This window comes from Cucurbita maxima, unplaced genomic scaffold (genome assembly GCF_002738345.1).
Source record: "Cucurbita maxima cultivar Rimu unplaced genomic scaffold, Cmax_1.0 Cma_Scf00020, whole genome shotgun sequence".
Classification (NCBI taxonomy): Eukaryota; Viridiplantae; Streptophyta; class Magnoliopsida; order Cucurbitales; family Cucurbitaceae; genus Cucurbita; species Cucurbita maxima.
In genome coordinates this window covers 2,414,580-2,435,163 of record NW_019272036.1, presented here as the reverse complement: position 1 = coordinate 2,435,163, position 20,584 = coordinate 2,414,580, and the positions used below count along the sequence as shown (strand labels likewise).

Sequence of the window (20,584 nt, the reverse complement as noted above, 5' to 3'; positions counted from 1 at the left end):
TGATGTTACAAGTGAGACTCATTTAGTTGTCTTCATTTAGCTGTCTTCATTTAGCGAGTTATGCTAACGCTAAATTTAAGAGATTTACCGTTAACCACTTTTGGGCCTCAAGAGACTTACCGTCAACCACTTTTGGGCATCTTGACCCATTCTAAATCGCAAAAACATTTTCATTCAATATTCGCCTCCCATTGGCTTGTTAGGGTAGCTTGACTCTTTGACAAAAGTAATTAACTCTTACTAGCCTCTTTACAACCATTCAGACATGTCCAGCCGTCCATAAAAGCTCGTTTTAGAGTCATCCTTGGGACATATTATTCAAATCACATAGATAGTTATGAGGGTCAATTCTTCGATCACAGTGTAGCGTTATCTCATTAACATTTACTCGATCCCTACCAAAGTATTCTTTCATATTAAGCGTCATCTCGCATTTCTTAACTGATAAACTCTTTACTTAACTCTTATCATTGAGTTCTTCCCAATTTACCATTATCGTGACAGTCAACTCTCTAGAGTTTGCCCTTCCATGTTCAGGAGTCTTATTATGATTAACTATTTCTCTAGTGATTAAATTAAGTCCTCTCGGTTAGATGAACACGATTCTCCAAAATGATATTATATTGTTCACTTTGAGCATAAACTCTCATGGCTTTACTTTGGAATTTCCCAAAAGATCTCATAACAATAGAGAGTATTTTTTTATTATAAACTCATGATCATTCAACACATGATCATTCCCTAAATTAGCCTGTGGGAATTTCATTCTAACACTCTTATGAGTGAGAGGATGAGATTTTATTCAGTCTTGAAATCGGTCTTTACTTTTACTACATGGAATGAAGTAAATTATATCTCATAACATCCCGTTATCAACTCTATATTTAGTCGAGTCTTAGTCATTCCCGAAGATCCCAGGTATCAAGCATAATATAGCATTACCTACTTTTCTCGAGCCTGATACCCCCATTGAGTCAAGTATTGGGCCAAGCTGCCGTACTCCACTTCAAACCCGCCTAATACTCCAGTGGTGCTAGTCACAAAGCCTATCAAGATCAAGAGCATTCATCTCAGGACAAGATCATTATATATCACACTTCTTGACTCGTACACAAACCCAACGTATCGCACCCGCCGTACTACCCTTAACCTTTCCAGATTGCTTCCTACCCGTATTTGTCAAGAGCATTTCCAAGTCTTATTCTATCTCTCTATTGATTGGTTAAACCTCAGAATACCAGTCTATGTCTATGGGAGCATACTTGACAGGAGATAGACACAGGTGGTAGAGAGGTCCCCCACTTCGATTCCCGCCCCGTTAGCATCTCCGATCCGAGATAAGGGATGACTCCGTTAGGTCTTTTCGTTCTGGAGCCGGCCGGTAATGGACCTACTTACCTTGCTGGTAGACTTATTGAATTGACAACCGAACTATTCTCACCCAAACAAATCAAATCAAAGGACAAGCTGAGTTCATAACTTGATTAATATTGAATGGAATATCGAGTTGTGTAGTTTGAATTCAAGTAAATGGGAAAGTAAATTTTTGATTAAAAAGTAGGAAGTACTTTTTAACCTTAAGAATGCAAGCAATAGATGGGGTTGGATGTAACAAAATCGATCCAAAATCCTAGGTGTCCTCAGAAATGTGCCGCCACGTGCACGTCTCCGGCGAAAACAGCCGTCGTGATTTTACAGACTTCCGCAGCCACGTACCTGAACAATCCTTACCATCAAAACGCCACCTCTTTCACAAATCCCCCACCATTATCACCCTCTGTTTTCTTTTATCTTTCCATATTTTCCTTTCATTGTCTTCAAAATAGGTATGGCACACCACTTGGAAACCAAAGAATCAGAACCCATGGCGGTGGAAGTCGCCGACCAAACTGAACCCCTTTCTTCGCCGCCGTCTCACAATTCGGATGCCGGGAAAATTGCCGATTCTCCTCCCTCGCCGCCTGTGGAGGAGGCTCAGGGGTCTAAAATGGTCGACAGCGAGCAGCCTGTTCATCGTGTTCTCGGCGGCGGAAAGCGTACGCATCCTCTGTTTTTTCTTTTCCCATTAAAATGCCTTTTTTTTTTTTGTATAAATCTTAAAATTATTCTGTTTTATTTTAAATTTTTAAGAAAGAAAAAATCATGAATTTATTTGTGTAATATTGAACTCTCTTTTTCATAGGAGTTTATTTTAGTTAAGAGAGTTAATAGAAACTTAATCCTTAAGTAATTTAAGGAAGTGGAAATGAGTTCCTTGTCTTGTTTTTAAGATGGGTTAACCGTACCTACCTGAAGTTATCAATATATGAATTCTTAGCCATCGTGCAGTTTCTAAGATGGGTTTTTGGTAGCGTACTTGAAGTCATCAATATATAAATTTTTAGCGTAACTCCAAGATGGGTTATCGTAATTAAGTCGTCAATATATAAATTTTTAGCCATAACTTCAAGATGGGTCATTGGTAACGTACTTGAAGTCATCAATATATAAACTTTTTGCCGTAACTCCAAGATGGGTTATCAGTAACATACGTGTGGAGTCATCTAAACTCTTGGTCATTGTGGAGTTTTCAATGCTAACTCCAATTGTAAGCAGTTAAAAAAAAAAATTCAATCAAAGTTTCATTTTTAACTCCAATAGTTAATTGTTGAGGGGTATGAGAGAAATGAAGTTGTGCATATTGGCATAAACATTATTGATGAGTTGGTAATTTGTGTAGCTGCGGACGTGTTGTTATGGAAGAACAAGAAGATCTCTGCCGGGGTTCTCTGCGGAGCCACCGTGATTTGGGCGTTCTTTGAAGTCCTTGAATATCATCTTCTCCCATTGATATGTTACGCCTTGATCTTGGTTGTTGCTCTCTTATTCCTTTGGTCCAATGCTCACATTTTTATCTACAAGTAACCTTCATGCCCTCAAACTATGTGTTACATTCTTGAACTCTTACTTTTTAATGCAAAATTTCGACAAAAACTTCGACACATTGACAGGAGCCCGCCTCATCTTCCCGAAGCTCATATCAAGGACGAACCGTTCCTGCAGGTCGCCTCTGCAGCAAGAACTGTGATCAACCGGGCCATTGCAACGTTGGGTGATATAGCATCGGGGAGAGACGTGAAGAAGTTTCTAGCTGTAAGTACATTTATGAACTTGTGGTGTACTAATAATAGATACTTAACAATGTTTTTGGTTTCTCACAATGTTAGGTAGTTGCTGGCTTGTGGGTTCTATCAGTTATAGGAAGTTGGTGCAATTTTTTGACCTTGTTCTACATTGGTAATAATTTAACGATACTCCCCACGAAACTCGTGCCGTTTCGAACTTTTCTCACAATGTTGGTCTTTTTGAACAGCGGTCGTATTGCTGCACACGGTACCAGTCGTTTACGAGAAGTACAAGGGTAAGATCGATACGTCTGCACAAAGGATCATGGTCGAGAGTAAAAAGAGGTACGCGGTTTTTAACGAGAAAGTTGTGAGTAAACTTCCAAAAGGGGTATTTAGAGAGAAGAAGGAATGAAGGAGGAAATGATAGTGAAATTTGTAGGATGGTGGATGGTTTGAGTGGTTTGATTGTTGAGTAAGTTAAGTAAAACAAGGCCTCTTTGGTGGCTCATGTTGTGCAAATGTTTTGATTTGAAGTTCAAAGCAGCGGTTGTTTTTCTCTTGGTTTTTATGTGGGTGTACGTATTATATATGGTGAACAATGATGTACTTTTGTGTGTTGAAATTATGAATGATGGGTTCCGACTGTTGATGCTTGTTGATTCAGTGATATTTGATTTGTTAGGATCGTCACGTTTACATGGAATTAGAAGAACTGATCTGGGCTTTTGAGTCACTCGATCAATTTTTGTTCTCGATAGGGAATGCCTAACGAAAAAAGTGTGATATAGATGTGGTAACCCGGAAAAGAGGTAGTGGATTACACACAAAAAAAAAAAATAGAAGTGTAGGACACGACAAGGTTGGGTCAAGAACACCACAACAGGGCGACTAGGAACGCTCGATGAGTCTAGTGCAGCGAATTTTTAGTTGTTTAGATGCATGCTTTCTTGAACGTTTAGAATGATTGAAGAACGTATGAACTCGTGGTCATTCCGCAATGAATTCGCATAACTCCTTTGCTAGCTCTAGCTCTAAGCAATTTGAATCATTTGCTTAATCTTTAAACCGCTATTTTAATAGTTTGTACCAATTTTGGCTTGATAACTATTGTTTGCCTACTTCCTTTCAAAATAGGGAGACTAGCGCCAGTGTCCATACCATGCTTTAAAGGGTGTTATTTGAATCGTTCGGTAGATATTGTCCAAAGGGTGTTATTTGAATCGTTCGGTAGATATTGTCCGTGTCCATACCATGCTTTGAAGGGTGTTATTTGAATTGTTTGGTAGATATTGTCCGTGTCCATACCATGCTTTAAAGGGTGTTATTTGAATCGTTTGGTAGATATTGTCCGAGGTGAAGGTGTTCATCCTAGCTACCTACTAATGACACATGTGACTCCTTCCCACTATTAGGGTACACTTAGGACTGTAACTGTAACTGTTTTGAACGTTTAAGTTTTACCATGCGGTTAGAGCCTATAACTGTTTGAGTTAGTGGGTAGGTTTTATAGCTTTAAGAGTTACCCGGATGTGTAGGTTTTATAACTTTTAAGAGTTACCCGGATGTTCGAGAGTTCAAAGTTTTGCCTTTTATTTTATTTTGGATTTTACGAATTAATTTCCCTTAAGAATGTTTGTCCCCAAAAGTTTCCATCTCCAAAGTAGTTTGGGGTACAACGCCTTCATCTCTTGTTCTCATTCCCAAGCCGCTTCTTCGACCTTATGGTTCCTCTAAAGCACCTTAATTAGGGAAATTTGCTTATTGCTTAGCGTCTTGGTTTCTCTTTCAAGGATTTGAACCGGTTCCTCCTCGTATGTTAAATCCTCTCTTAAGTGAAGCACCAAGACTTACTAGGACTTTAAGTCCTACTATTGGTGGCAAGGGATAAAACTAGACATCATAGAGTATGTAAGTCGATACTTGACCTATCAACAGATTAAGGAGCCAAGGGAGTGACCTTCAAAATTATTATAACCTCTAAGTGTTACTCGATGTAGAGTGGAAAGACGTCACTATGGACTTCATCTCAGTGATGCTAAAGACAATAGATTGACTAAGTCCTTCAATTTCATTCTTCATTCTACACAAGGCGACATATTCCGTAGATAAGTGGGCCCAATTACATACGGAAGAGATCTTATGACTTTAGAGGCTCTTTAGAGTACTAGCCTCGATATTATTGGACTAAAAAAGATTCATGTCTCGATTTTGGAAGAGCCTTTAAAATGTACTTGGTACACAACTGAAGTTTAGTACGACTTTTCACCCTTAGACGAGTGAACGTATTGAGTAATTGAATCATATCTTAGAAGACACACAAAGGGCACGTGTCATGAAATTTTCAAGTAGCTAGGATGAGCACTTACTCTCATAGAGTTTGCCTACAATAATAGTTACCAGTTGTGATACAGATGTCACACTTTGAGGCATTATATAGTCGAAGGTGTTGTCTCATCTTTTGGGTGAAAGTTGGCAAACAACCGTTATTGGGACTAGAACTGGTTCAAGCTACAAATGAAATAGTTCAAAACATCAAGCAAAGGAATAGCCCAAAGGATTCAAACCTTGAGAGACAATGATTGCCATTACCCACCACCTTTCCTCCATTGATGCATTATTATTGAATCCCAAGCTCATCACACACACACACAACAAAGAGGCCTCCATTTACTCCAAACAAACCCCACAAAAATCTATTCAAAACAAACATCATCAACCAAAACTCCATCACAACCACCAATAATTAGGGCAAATCATCCACAAAAACCCTACATCTTTACATTAATTATGATATCCACCAACCGTCCTAGAACCCTATATAATATAATCGAGAAATTCGAGATTATAACAACACAAAGTCATGGTTTAATCGAAGATTAATACATGGATTACAAATTTGCAATCCAAGATGAACAAAATTTATTGAATATTTCTACACAATAAACTAAAATATTGGGTAAACAAAAGAACAAAAAGGCATAATCTTTGTGTTCTCTTATGTACAAGGGGGAGCTTTAGGTTTAGGTTGAAAGGGGTATTAAGGCTTCATTGACATAGTATTCAAAAAATGCCTTGGCTTAAAGGCTCCATTGACATTGTAGCACTCAACAAATAACACAAGCATTTGGGTTCTCTTCAATGCTATGGACCTGATAATAAGTGTTCATGTGAGGGTTATATGCCTTATAAGCCTTCACCATTTCCATCACTGGATCAGGCAGTGACATTGCCACTGTCCCAACCAGCTGCGCCTGTTCTTGCTTCCCTTCTTCCTTCTTTTCGCCTTCTTTCTTCGCCTCCTCTTCCTTCTTTGGCTCCTCCTTTTTGGGTTCTCCTTCTTTGTTTGCCTCCTCCTTCTTGCCCTCTTCTTCTTTGTTGGGTTCATCTTTCTTTGGCTCTTCCTTCTTGGGCTCCACTGCTGGCCCTACTGAGATTATCTCCGTTGCCCAATGTTTCCTTAGTTTGCTTACTACACTCACTGGATCCACTATCCCAATTACTGTTAGCTTCCTCTCCTTCATGTCCATGGCTATTAAATCAATCCCTGAAAACCCATCCAATAATAATTCTAACATTGATAAGGACCCATCAAAATTTGAGTTTAAAAATTTTGGTCGAGAATTGTCGGGAGGGAGGGAGCTCCATGTGGGCTAATTTAGAGAATGAATGAGATCATGGGTTTATAGGTAAGGAATATATCTTCATTGTTACGAGGCCTTTTGGGGAAGCAACAAGTAAAAGCATAGGAGCTTATTGCTCAAAGTGGACAATATCATACTATTGTGTAGGCCCATGGTCTCTAACATGGTATCAAAAGTTATGTCCTTAACTTAGTCGTGTCAATAGAATCCTCAAATGTTGAACAAAAAAGTTGTGAGTCTCAAAAGTGACGAAAGTGTCGAACAAAGGGTGTACTTTGTTCGAGAACTCCAGAGAAGGAGTTGAGCCTTGATTAAGGGGAGGCTGTTCGAGGGCTTCATAGGTCTTAGGAGAAAATCTATAGTGTACTTTAGGAGTCGAGCCTCTATTAAGGGGAGGTTGTTCGAGGGCTCCATAGGTCTCAGGGGAGACTCTATAGCGTACTTTAGGAGTCGAGCCTCTATTAAGGGGAGGTTGTTCGAGGGCTCCATAGGTCTCAGGAGAGATTCTATATTTAAGAGTCAAGCCTCAATTAAGAGGAGGTTGTTCGAGGGCTCCATAGGTCTCAGGGGAGACTCTATAGCGTACTTTAAGAGTCGAGCCTCGATTAAGAGAAGGTTGTTCGAGGGCTCCATAGATCTCAGAGGAGACTCTATAGCGTACTTTAGGAGTCGAGCCTCGATTATGGGAAAGTTGTTCGAGGGCTCCATAGGTCTTAGGGAAGGCTCTATAGCGTACTTTAGGAGTCGAGCCTCGATTAAGGGGAGGTTGTTTGAGAGCTCCATAGATCTCAGGGGAGGCTCTATAGTGTATTTTAGGTATTGAGCCTCGATCAAGGGGAGGTTGTTCGAGGGCTCCATAAGTCTCAAGGGAGGCTCTATAGCGTACTTTAGGAGTTGAGCCTTGATCAAGGGGAGGTTGTTCGAGGGCTCCATAGGTCTTAGGAGAGTCTCTATAACGTACTTTAAGAGTCGAGCATCGATTAAGAGGAGGTTGTTCGAGGGCTCCATAGGTCTCAAGAGAGGCTCTATAGTATACTTTGTACGAGAATAGGATTGTTAGGAGGGAGTCCCAACTTGATAAAGATCATGAGTTTACAAGTAAAAAGTAACTTAATTGGCCTAAAACTTTTTGAGGAAGTCCAAAATAAAGCTACGGGAGCTTATTATCCAATTATATTACTGTAGAGATTTATCATTTCTAATATGGTATCAGAATCATACCCTTAATTGAGTTATATCAACTGACCAAAATTCACTATTAGCTTCAATTCAAAGCTAAGAAAACAACACCAACCAAAAAAAAAAAAAAAAAAACCTGAAAGTGAAGAGACTGTCTTCAAAGCCTTCTGCTTTGCCCTGTCATCATGTAAATCCAACTTCAATATGACCTTCTGCAAAACCCAGAAATCACAGACCAAAAACTGAGATCTATACTTAAAAAGGGTCCACATCATAAATCAATTAAAAAATGGGGAAACAAAAAAAAAACATTAAAAAACAGAGACAGAATCATCAGAATTAACACATTTGTCGAGAAAGTTCAGATTTTTTCTTCTGGAATCCTCATGAATGAATCCAAGCTCTAAAACCCATGTCTTAGATTCTTGAAAAAAGCACAAAAAAAAACACCATTTTTGAAGAAGAAGAAGAAGAAGAAGAAGAAGAAGCAGAGACCTTCATAGCTGGGGTGTAGCGTTACTGAGAGATGGAGAGAGTGAAGGTGTGTGTTTGGGCAGCCGTGGTACCATAGATAAAAGAAAGTGAGGGGGAAATAGTTGAAAACTTTGAGAGTCCAAACAAGAAATGGGCAGAATTGGGGAGAGAGAAAAAGGAGCTGTTTTTTTTTTAATAAAGGTGAGAGATGATATGGTGGAGATTTGAAGGTGATCTATAGACTCAGACCTAGCCACTCTGTCCTGATTTCTAACCCAATGCATTGCTTAACGTCGACCGACACCTCTGCACATTTGTTATGTTTCGTTGACGTACGTTAGGGGTTTTGTTTTGCGTGACACTCACGCGCCGCCTTTTGTCTTCTTTTTCTCTTCCATGGCTGATCCTTGGTCCCACTCTCCCTTGGTATTCCCGATCTTCTTCCTTTTTATGCTTTGGGTTATTCCACTCATTTCAAATGTCAAACAAAGAGTCGAATCTCGATTGAGTAGAGGTTGTTCGAGTTCTCCATGTTGGATGATGAAGGTCCCGCATCGGCTAATTTAGGAATGATCATGGATTTATAATCAAATAATACTATCTCTATTGTCATGAGATCTTTTGGGAAGTCCAAAACAAAGCTATGACGAGAGGTTATGTTGAAAGTAGACAATATCATATTATTGTGGATATTATTGTGGAGAGTCGTGTTGATCTAACATGGTATCAGAGTCATGCCCTACGCTACGAGATTAGTTTATCATAATGCTGTTATGATGGTCGCTATTCCTAACGGGTGTCCAGCATCAATAGCTACCAGAGAATGCTCGCCCAACCAGAAAGGGGCCTAGGAGATGTGTCAACCGACTAGTGGGTTCATACTCACACGTGCGAACTATGTGTAGGAAAATTAAAGTATACATCAAATTGTTCGATAGTTGCCATAAGAAAATAGACTGATATGATAGGTCTCATTCATGAAATTTTATGGGAGTCACAGACTGAGTATTTTTTAAAATACTCAAGCCATATGCTACTTCATTTCATATATTTTGTCTTTACTCACATGTTTCTCAGTAAGTTACGAAAAATAAAAATATATTTTATTAATATATTTAAAAAAAATATTAAATAGATATATAGAAACAAATTAAAAAAACATCTCCTAGAAAATCTCATTTCTGATTTAAAACGTTCATGCTCTATCCCAACATCCTCAACGCTTCTTTCTAGGTTCTTTCCTAACAGTCATTTTCACTCAAAGCCGCAAGGCAACGGAGATTGGGAACCACGCGCCTCTTTCCAAACACTTGTTCTTATACACACTTTTAGACAATGTTGAAGAAAACCCACCGAGAGACGGCGGCGCGTTACATATCAGTCTGACTTATAGTGGTGGTGGGGCTTAAGATTAGCAGTCAATTTTTGGCCATATTAATTATAATATCAAAATAATATATTAAATTTTTAAAATTAATAAATTTATTATAGATAAATTAAAATTTTATATATGATAAATTTGAATTTGTGGGAGGGAGCCCACAGACAGTCAAAAATCAAATCCACGGGTTTGGACAGGGCCCACCTATAAATGGTCGCCACGTCGACAACTGAATCAAGTGACGTGTCAACATCACATGGTGGTTTGTTGGTAAAATCAGTAATCCTTTTGCATCGTCGTGTACTCGGCCCCACGTGATTGGCTTGTAAGATAATTTATTATTTGTTTCTTTTTTATTTTTAACTATTACGTGGCAAAAACTTTATACGAGGGTGCTGATTAGGAAAATGACGTCATTTTCCATAACAAGAAAAAATAATGGCTAATGTTATTAACCATTTTGCTTTCGTAAAATAACAATGGGACGTTGAAATTTGCCACATAGGACAGAGCATTCTTGGGAAAGACTATAAACTTTTCATAATAGATACATTTTAAATGTTCGAGGAAAAATTCAGAAGAAAAAGTTTAAAGGGATAATATATGCTAGTCGTAAAATAACAGAAGCCAACAAGAACACTGGGCCCAAAGTGGGTGGATTGTGAGATCTCACATCAATCATAGCGGGGAACGAAACATTGTCGTGAAAACCTTTCTAAAATTAAAACCTATAATTATAGTTTTTTTTTATAATATAAATAGATTATCTAATTGAACGAGTTTTTTTATTTATTATTTTTTAGATTTTACTTTTATTAAAAATAAAAATTTGTATAAATGACTTAACAACCTAATTGGATTGTTTGAAAGAATTTAGGACCCGAACAATTGGGTCGAGTCAAAATAGTGTTCAAACCTAAACGAGAACATTCCAACATGACTTACGCTCTTTCCTAAAAATCCACAAAAAGGGTTCCATAATTGCTTTTATAACTTCTTGTGTGGTAGAATAATTGTGTGTGAAAATTAGGGTATAAATTGAACAAAATATGATACCCAAATCATATTTTTTTCGGGGTCTCTCCCAAAATTCATCTCAATTCCAAAATCTTGTAATGTCTTGTTCTATACTTTGTGAGATTATGTCTGAAGTTGATTGATACACAGACAACAACTTTTAGTGGGAACTTTATGTGTCAACCGGCCTAGCTACCACTATCTACTGTCGTTTTAAATGCTTAAAATGAAAGGACCGAAAGGAAGAAAAGAAAATTGAAAGATTTGTGTGTTACTAATCGTTAATGTATAATTGAAACTTACAACACAATTTTGAAAGAATATTAGAGAATGAATGAATGAGGGAAAGTAAAAGCAAAATGGTAGAGTAAACCTGAGCCATTACATTGGCCATAGTCAATGACGCATTGATTCCCTTTTTAAATCTCACACTTCCAATCAACAATCAAATTTCAATACTTTCCTTTATTTTCTTTCCTCTTTTGTACCCTCGTCTTTGGGGCGTGCGTCATCAGCTTCGTTCAGTATGAAATATTGCAATATGTTCCTTCTAATTTGGGCTGATGAAACATGTAAGGTGGGGTGGAGTTAGATGCCTTCGGGCATATGGCATGAACCTCGTTGAGTGTGTGACGTTGTGGTGATGCCTGCCAGCCTTGAGTCAGCCCTATGATTTGAAGGCGGCGTGGTGCTAGAACATTTTTGGCTGGTTGGAATCACGTGCCTTTGGGCATGTCTTGAGCCTCATTGAGCACGGAATGTTGTGATGTTGTATTTTAATTTACATCTTATTCCTTACTCTTATAACTAAATTTTGAAAATTTTAAGCTTTAATTTTAGTGAGTGAGGCAGAACAGTGATTTGGCAGGGTCAATGGAGAAGGGGATTATTTTCTCTGTCGGCCCCTGCTCTATTTAGCTAATGAAGAAAAATTTCTCTCCGCTCCTTCCATCCCACATTTCAATGGAACTTTTTTCATGAACACAAATTAGATAAAGCTTTTCGTTTTTCAATGTCTCCTTTTTCATTCACATGTGAAATACTCGCTTTGGAGTCCGCAAATATTCTTGTTTCTTAATGTGGATATGTTGTTTTTAAGATCACATAAACATGTGAAGCATATTCTTAGATCTTCATAACTATTTACGTAACGGCTCTATTTTTCTCTTACTATAAGACTGTTAATATATGCATGAGTGAAAATTCTAAAATTTCACCGACTCAATCATAAAAACATGAATGAAAACCTAGGAGGTTGGAAGGACTGATTTGCTAGCAATACATAAACCTAACCATGTTTAAGAGAATACTAAGATCATCAAATGTAGTTGTAGCCATAGTTGTCATCGTTCATTTTTTTTTTTTTATAAGAAAAAGATTTATAATTTAAACATAGTTAGTGCATTTTTGAAGATTTAAAAATTTAATTGTAGTGATTTTTTCTTCAATTAACGTAACCAACCAAAAATCAAACGTTATCCAAATGAACAGAGTTTTTTTTTCTTCAAAATTGTTTTGAATCAAACAGCCCCCATCGATCACATTCTGATTTATGCGATCAAATGGACGTGAATTGCCGTAAAATGGTTATTTCCTCAAATCTTAGGTAAGCTCTCGAGAATCTTTTTTCTTAAGCGATGGCGTTGGTGTTGATGTGAAGCTTTGTCATCTCCTCAATGCTATTTCCTATCTTGTCTCTTATTATTACTCTTCAATTCATATTGTATACACTTTCTTAATCAATTGGAGCAGAAGAATTCATCGATTAAGGAGATGGTTGAATGCTTTTGCTATCATTTAGCATTCAGACCTTCCATGGCGACAAAACCCTTTGTCACTAGGGCCGAGCAACCCATAGCGCCCGATCTCAACGCCGACCGATCAATTTTTCATCGTGGGTCGTCGTCTTTCTCCTCTTCCGGTCGTCGCGATCTGGTTTTCGTTGTTAATCCTCGCGGTTCGTTTCTCGTCCCTTCGTTTTCAGCTTCGTTGTTGGATAGAGAAAATTTGTTGAGAAATGGGGATTTTATGATGTGGGGTTTGTTGTATTTGTGGAATTAAAGACTGTAATGCCTTGAGTTGATTGGAAATTTTCTTGAGATTGTTCTTTTTACAAATTTATTTAATGCTTCTCAAGTTATCGTGCTGTTGGGTGATTTCTAGTCATGGATTTGCTCACGTTATAGCAGTAATGCAGGTGCTAATGGCAAGACGGTGAAGGAATGGAAGAAGCTCGTTCCATACCTACGCACTCGCCTTGGTGAACATTATAATGTGAGTTTTTTTTTTTTTGTTTTTCTCTTGGTCTCTGTAGGAAGCTTCATAATCTCCATTGAAGTCTATTTAGCTTGTTGAATGTATAAGGAGCTTATTAGAAGAAATGTTCTGCGAAAGAAATACTAGATTCATGGACTTCGGGGATGTTTGGGAGCTGTTTTCAAAGCTACTTTTCTGTTTTTATGAGAACAGAAGTTTAGTTCGACATGTTTGGAATTTGGATATCTGTTACTCAAGAGTTGGTTTCCATATTATCTAGCTATTTTTTGGCCGGTTCTTGGAGTAATTGAATTTGTTCTCCCTTCAAACGTCATGAAGAGAGGGTCTTGACATCATTTTAGAAAAGGATATCGTTAAAATTTTAAAGGGATCAGAAACATGTGTTTGCTTGGACTTAGACTGAGAGATCTAGTCTTAGTATTGATTTCCTTGCATACAACTCACACAAAGGTTATCCAACGACACCATTTTGATTGAATAACCATGTGATTGTAAGTAGAATCAATCAATTTGCTTGCTGCTTCTAAAAGCTCTACGTGAAATTTGAGCAGAATCTGCTTCAACTCCAACGACAAACCCATGCGGCATCAGTCATCTTCCTTGGCAAAGTTAATTGCAGTGTTTGAACGACAACGACACACAAACCTGTACTGCAACCTGCACCCTTGAGTGATCTTCTTTTCCAATGTAAGTGTGGCACTCCCTCCTCGGTGGCAGTGAGTAACACCCAAGAACAACAGCAACCTGCTCCATCATGGCTAGTTAATGACCTTTTGCTGTGACCCACTTCAAGGACTTCAGATAAGATTCCCATAGTGTTTAGAAATGCGAGTTTGAACTCGTTTGATCTCTATTCAGCAAGGACTAAAGTCCTTTTTGGCGCCATATGTATGTTAATAGGTTGTCGCAGCCCCCAACCTCTCCACCTTTGTGCTCACCCCTAGATGCCCAACAATCTACCTTGTCCACCATGAGAACCATGCGAACAGAGTTGGTTTTTGTTTATTATCTGAGAAATCAGCAATGCAACCTTATCCAACTGCAACCCACGACATCCAATGGCCTTCCAAGCATGACAACTTGTTGCAACAACCTTACACGAAATTGAAAAATGTTGAATATGTGAAGATTGGGTGGTAGAAAGATCTATTCAATCGAGCTAGATGAAAGATATAGGGAAACGAGAATAAAGTTATCTAAGATCACCCGAGACAGTTTTTTTCATTCATTAAAATGACTCTTTCCAATAGATAAACCATTTAGATAGAGAAACTCGTTGACAAGAAGGGCACTATGACTTAAATCTCTCTGATCTATAGAAATGGTGATCTTTAGAGACTTTTTATTCCCGTGGATGAAGAACGAAAAGGATAGATAGTTTTCCTCAGCCTCATTGAAGATTACCCTCCATTGTTCCCCAAAAACCCTAATCAACAACCAAAACCCAGTGAACATCATAATAGGAAGCAAAACCATAAACATTCTCTCTGACCCTTGTAACCTTTGCTTACCGTTAAAAAACCATCACAAAACCTTGCTTATTAAAAAACCATCACAAAAGGCAGGAAATCCAGAGGCATATATAGAAATATACCTTTGGATCCTCAACAAGAAGGGCAAGATAGTCATCATAGAGGTTCCCCCCTCCCCCTCCCTATCCTATGTGTTAAAATGATGATCATTACTTGGAAATACTTCCACAACGATTTGTTCATGATAAAAGAAGCATACAATCCCTGCTCAACGATTTCTGCTATCTTAAATCCTTTTAGGACGACAAGATGAACCTCCATTCCACTGCGAAGGAGCAGGTCTCTTCACTTTGTAATAAAAAGGATTGGCAAAAAGTGGGAAGCTATCTATTGAAAGTAGAACCGTGGTCAGATGAAAAAACACTTAAACTACCTAGTGGCTCCTTCATATGGAGGATGGATTAAAATAGAACTGGGGAGCTCAATGTTGATCGTCTTGCCCTTTTTGTTTAGGATCGAGAAGTACGTTTCTACCTCTGTCCTTATATTTTCTGACATTTGTAGTGGTTTTTTAATGATAAGCAAGGGTTGTATGGGTTAGAAAAATGTTTGTGGTCTTGCTTTCTATTATGAGGTTGATTGGAATTTGGTTGTTGGTTAGGTTTTTTGGTGGACAATGGGGGTAGTTTTCAGTGAGGTTGAGGAAAGTTGTCCAACACCACGCTTTTTGGACACGCATTTGCCATAGGGTGGGTGATGGAGGAAATACATCTTTCTGGACTGATTCTTGGATTGACAACACCACGCTATTTGCAGTATCCTCCTTTATATAGTCTCTTCATTGCAAGATGACCACATTCAAAGAAAAATGAAAAGATATGAACAAACTCTAGAACCCGAAGCTCTGTAGGAGTCTAAAGGATAGCAAAACTATGGAATTGGCTGAATTAAGTCTTTATCTTGCCCCAATTGTGCTGCCCCAAGAAGCAGACTCATTGAAATGGCGTTCTAGTGCTGACGGGGTTTTCACAAAATCTTTGATGATGTATATGAGGGAAAAGGTAGATGTCATAAACCTCACACTAGCAAAGACAATATGGAAAGGAAATCATCCTAAAATGAAGTTTTTCCGTTGGGAAATGGTGCATGAATCCATTATCACAAGTGAAAACCTTAAAAAGAAATAAATAAAAAGAATGCTCTAGGTGACTCTATTTTGGTGCCCTGTATGAAAGAAAGACAACAAATCACAAATTTACTTGTTTATGTAGTGTACATATCCTTATAATTTATGGATAAAGATCCTCAATATCTTTGGATGACACCTCACTTTTCCTAGGAAGGAAAAAGAGTTATTGAATATGGTCTTAACATACCCCCTTCAAGAATGAAAAATCTCTACTATGGACAAATCTCATTATAAGTTTCTTTTGGTATCTATGGAAACAAAGAAATCAATGAGTATTCATTGAGAAGACACAAACTTATGGGCCCTTCGAGAATTTGTTTACCACATCATTTATTGGTGTAAATTGTTTCACACTTTTTCTTCCTGTAGTTATACCTCCTTCATTGTGAATTCGGAAGATCTTTGTAAGCATCATGGATAACATATCCCTTCTGTATATTTCAAACATTAGTGAAATTATCTCTTATTAAAAAAAAAATAGAACCAATGAATTTTGCAGCTCTGGTCTACACGGATCAAAACCTCAATGACAAAGGAAGACCTTTTGATAGCTTTGTGGATAATATATCCTTCTAGGATCACTCTCAGTGTAAATTTTTTTCTTTTTTTTATGGCTACAGCCTATTTTCTCTTTTGGCCAATTGGAAGTCTCATGGTAATGCATAAGTGCCAATTGGCCAATGGTAGCATCGAATGGCTTGGGTTTGCTTCACTCACTTTTTCTATATTTATCTCATCAATGAAATGCCAGAATGTTTCTCGTTAAGAAAAAAAGGAAGTCTTATATTATCCTTGAAAATTTTATATCCCATTTATACCTTTTCCATTGCTCTACCTTTTTTAAATAACCTACAATTTACGTGCATTATTATTGCTTTCTTATCTACTAGTCACTTGGGCCATATTTAAATCAATAGGTTGATTTTTTTTTTTTTTCACTGTGGACAGATCTGTGAATCTTTGACCTCAGGTCCTTGCCATGCTATCGATATAACGAGGGAGGTTAGTATGGATTCTTTCTTTCTAGGACTTCAATTAGTTACTATCAACCTTTCGTTGACTTAATGTGCTTCAGGCAATTCGGGAAGGTGCCGATGCTGTGATACCTGTAGGAGGAGACGGAACTTTTCATGAGGTATGAATTGTGTAATCTCATGAGAATTATTACTGTTAGTTTAGTTTTCAATGCCTAACTGGTTCAAACTCAGTTCTTAAATTACCTATTCCTTTTGTTGCTTTTGGTTTCGGTTCCACCAGAAAGCCAATCCAAGCCAAACTGCCTGCACATCTAAGTTGAATGATGTGATTGGTTTATGACCAGTATTTTCTTGTGTTTCTCTTGGGCCTCAACCAGCCTTTTGAAGATACTATTTGTTCCATTCTTTAGTTTTGGAAGCCTGAGATTTCAATGGCTGTCTAACCTTGAGTGTTGCTTGTTGAGGAGGTCTTCTTCTCCTACTACTTAATAATGATCGGTTATCATAATCTGTTTGCAATAACGATAGCCTTTTTAGTTGGCTTTGATTCTAACAGCCTCATGGATTGTCCATTAGATATGAGCAAGAATTCTATAGGCCAAGTAAAAGGTTCTAGGATTTTGGATCCATTGTATACGTTTGTCTTGATGGATGAGGGGATTAATCTGCTTCTGATTGGCAGGTGGTTAATGGCTTCTTTTGGGATGGAAAGCCTGTTGTTAATAATGATGGAGAAGTTCATAAATCAACCGCACTCGGTGTAAGAGATTGCTCCATAGTTTCAATCTAACCTGTCTATTTCCATTACCTTAACTGCTAGTTTATCAGTCTGTCTATTTCCATTACCTTAACTGCTAGTTTATCAGTCTGTGACTGGTTCAGATTATTTTCATGAACTTATGATATTGAACTATCAGACTACTTAATTATTGTCTCCTTGCAGCTTATACCCTTGGGGACTGGTTCAGATTTTGCAAGAACATTTGGTTGGTAAGTGCATGTTTTACTGCATTGTGTTTTTGTACAATGTGAGAACTTGCTTTAAATTAGAGCACTTCCTCCATGTGGTTAAGCAAACTGGGTCAACATTCTTTTAATTAGGAATAACAATCCTATTGAAGCCGTGGATCGTATAGCTAAAGGTACCCTTGTTTCACTTTTTTCATTCTTATCTCTTTGCCTTTTGTTGATTAATTACTTAAAATGGCTCTATTTATTCACCCAAAAATTGCATTAGCATTCTTTGTTCATGTAACATATTCTCTTCAGGATTGAGGTCCCGAATTGATATTGGGGTTGTCAATAAAGAAAATGGAGAGTATCATTACTTTGCCAATGTTGCAGACATTCATTTGTAAGGTTAATCGAAACAGTATTGTTGATGCTAACTGATTAACTCAGCTGATACCAGACAACTAATTATTATAGTGTGGAACTTTTTGCAGGAGCGCTAAGGCTGGGTTTTATGCTGCAAGATACAAGAGATTTGGAAACTTATGCTATGTTATTGGTGCTTTACAAGGCTTTATAGGACATAAAAACAAAGACCTTAAGATTAAGGTCAGCATATAACTGTAACAGCCTAGGCCCCACCGCTAGCAGATTTGTAAGGTTTTTTAAACGTGTCTGCTAGGGAGAGGTTTTCACACCCTTATAAAGGGTGTTTCGTTATCCTTTCCCAACTGATGTGAAACTCATGTATTTTTATACAATAACAGTGGTGCATTAGGTGGTTTCAAAATGTAGAGCATGTTAGAGAGCATTTTTACCGTCATGATTTGATTTCATTTCTGTTGTATGCTATAACTTACAGGTTGACAACGGTGAATGGGAGCTGTATCCACAAGTAACTTCCCTGTGTATTGGAAATGCTAAATACTTTGGCGGTGGAATGAAAATTGTGCCGAACGCCGATCCTTCCAATGGGAATCTAGAGGTAGAATTTATTTCCGGAGTTTATTTGATTTCACTGTTTCCTTCATTGTCTCATTGATTCGTGTATCGCTTGCCCTTCGTTTTTTGTTGCAGTTAGTAATACTTCAGGATTTCAAGTGGTACGATTTCATCCTTAATTTACATAAAATATACAATGGGACACATTTGACAGTGAAAAACGTATCATCAAGAAGGTTTGTCATCTCTTTAAGCATTATATATCTGTATTTTCTTCCATAGATCTTCCATTTTAAATTGTATGGAGAATTCGTTGTGTTCACTTCTGTCAAGTTTTGCTTTATAAAAACTTCCATCCAAACTTATTGGAGATGTTTTGTTCACCTAGCACTGAAGCTCGAGGAGAAGTTTTATGTTGCTAAAATTTCTGGCATTCTGATGCATCCTCAACCAAAGCTATATATATGATTGCTAAAATCTTGTTGACTATAATGAACTTGGTTTGAAATTCTGGACCAACATCAATGTACTCGTCCAATGATTGAATAATCTCGAGTATCATCAGTTTATCGTTGCGTTTTTTTTTCGAGCAGTGTTCGTTCGATCGAAGTGGAAGAAGTTTCGAGCAGTGGCAGCATTTACGTTCAAGCTGATGGGGAACACCTGGGATTTCTTCCAAGGAAGTTCCATATTCTACCAGCTGCCATTGAAATGATCTGCTGAATATGAGCCAAATTTGAGTGGACAAAGTGGGTAGCAGTTTTGCTGTTGGTATTTGCTACAGTCCCTTAACGCCAATTTCTGGTTTTGTTTATATACCTTGGTGCAAAAGTTTAATTTGGTAATATATCTAAGAACATTAGACTAGATGTTTTTTCTCTTTTAGTTTTCTTTTTTCATTTTTTATTTCTACGTGTTCGGAGAATTCAAACTCTTTCTTCTTAATGGAGAGTATATATCCGAAGAGTAGATGTCAATTATCCTTGAACTAAACTTATTTTGACTTTTTTTTTCTTTTTTTTCAGATGGAGTTGTGAGTTTTGATACGATTATTTACCGTTAATATTATATGGAACGAACTTAATTTTGGGTAAAATTTATTTTGATTTTTTTATTGATTTTTATTATTTTTCTATTAGAGGTTTTATTTTATTTTTATTATTATTATTTTTTTTTATTGAGTATTCAAAAGGTTCGAATAGACTTTTAAAATTTATTGAGTGTTCAAAATGCTCAAATAGACTTTGAAAATTTATTGAGTGTTCAAAATACTCACATAGACTTTTAAAATTTATTGAATGTTCAAAATGTTCCGATTAGAATTTTTTAGTTTCGAAAGCTCAAAATTTATTGAGTGTCTAAAATGTTCAAAGACTTATAATTTTGTATTTAATATATCTTTTTAAATATCTTTTAAATTTCATATAATTTTAGATATAAAAAGATTTTATTAGACAATTTAATTTTAATTTTGTATTGTTTGTATTTTCAAATGTATATATTAGTGTTTTCTTTTAAAAAAATTTAAAATTTATCAACCTATCAAACCTTCTAAAATATGTTACCCATCAGATTAAGAATCTATTAAATATTTATTATTGTTATTATTATTATTATTAAAATCAAATTTGGAGGATGTTAAACATTAATATGTGTTTAAACTTAGAATTAACCTTTTTTAATTTTTATTTTACAAATAAGTTTTAGTTTGATTTTATATTTTAAAGATAAAATTACGGCAGATTTGTTTAAATAATATTACGTGAGATTTGTTTAAATAATTAAAAAAACAACATGAAAATAGGTTGAGTTGTGAACTCTATTCCACCCGTAAACATTAAATATTATTGTGATAATATTGGTATGTGGTAGTTGTAGTAGGAATTATATCTTACCATATGCATCCATTTATTGCTCTTTCCATATGGTTTTGTCCTCTTTGGACTTTCTCTTTCGCGCTTTCACTCGAGGCTTTAA

General features: G+C 36.9%; 3 protein-coding genes across 3 annotated transcripts; 2 read left to right on the top strand and 1 right to left on the bottom strand.

The window, feature by feature from the left end:
- Positions 1 to 1,588: 1,588 nt before the first annotated feature.
- Positions 1,589 to 3,751, top strand: LOC111494548 (reticulon-like protein B1). The gene is made up of 6 exons (XM_023144501.1): positions 1,589 to 2,036; positions 2,720 to 2,900; positions 2,991 to 3,132; positions 3,207 to 3,276; positions 3,353 to 3,559; positions 3,592 to 3,751. Exons 1-5 carry the CDS (start codon positions 1,829 to 1,831, stop codon positions 3,517 to 3,519), a joined length of 768 nt encoding a protein of 255 aa, XP_023000269.1. The 5' UTR covers positions 1,589 to 1,828; the 3' UTR covers positions 3,520 to 3,559; positions 3,592 to 3,751.
- Positions 3,752 to 5,971: 2,220 nt separating this feature from the next.
- On the bottom strand, positions 5,972 to 8,606 carry LOC111494550 (heavy metal-associated isoprenylated plant protein 39-like). The gene is made up of 3 exons (XM_023144502.1): positions 8,423 to 8,606; positions 8,064 to 8,139; positions 5,972 to 6,651 (listed from the first exon to the last, which is right to left on the bottom strand). Exons 1-3 carry the CDS (start codon positions 8,426 to 8,428, stop codon positions 6,212 to 6,214), a joined length of 522 nt encoding a protein of 173 aa, XP_023000270.1. The 5' UTR covers positions 8,429 to 8,606; the 3' UTR covers positions 5,972 to 6,211.
- Positions 8,607 to 12,330: 3,724 nt separating this feature from the next.
- On the top strand, positions 12,331 to 19,608 carry LOC111494546 (sphingoid long-chain bases kinase 2, mitochondrial). Its single transcript, XM_023144498.1, has 13 exons — positions 12,331 to 12,405; positions 12,552 to 12,756; positions 12,997 to 13,073; positions 16,686 to 16,739; positions 16,813 to 16,872; positions 17,397 to 17,474; positions 17,658 to 17,704; positions 17,816 to 17,856; positions 17,984 to 18,068; positions 18,160 to 18,274; positions 18,528 to 18,650; positions 18,743 to 18,843; positions 19,201 to 19,608. The coding sequence occupies exons 2-13, from the start codon at positions 12,573 to 12,575 to the stop codon at positions 19,328 to 19,330; spliced, it is 1,095 nt and encodes a 364-aa protein (XP_023000266.1). The 5' UTR covers positions 12,331 to 12,405; positions 12,552 to 12,572; the 3' UTR covers positions 19,331 to 19,608.
- Positions 19,609 to 20,584: the final 976 nt, after the last annotated feature.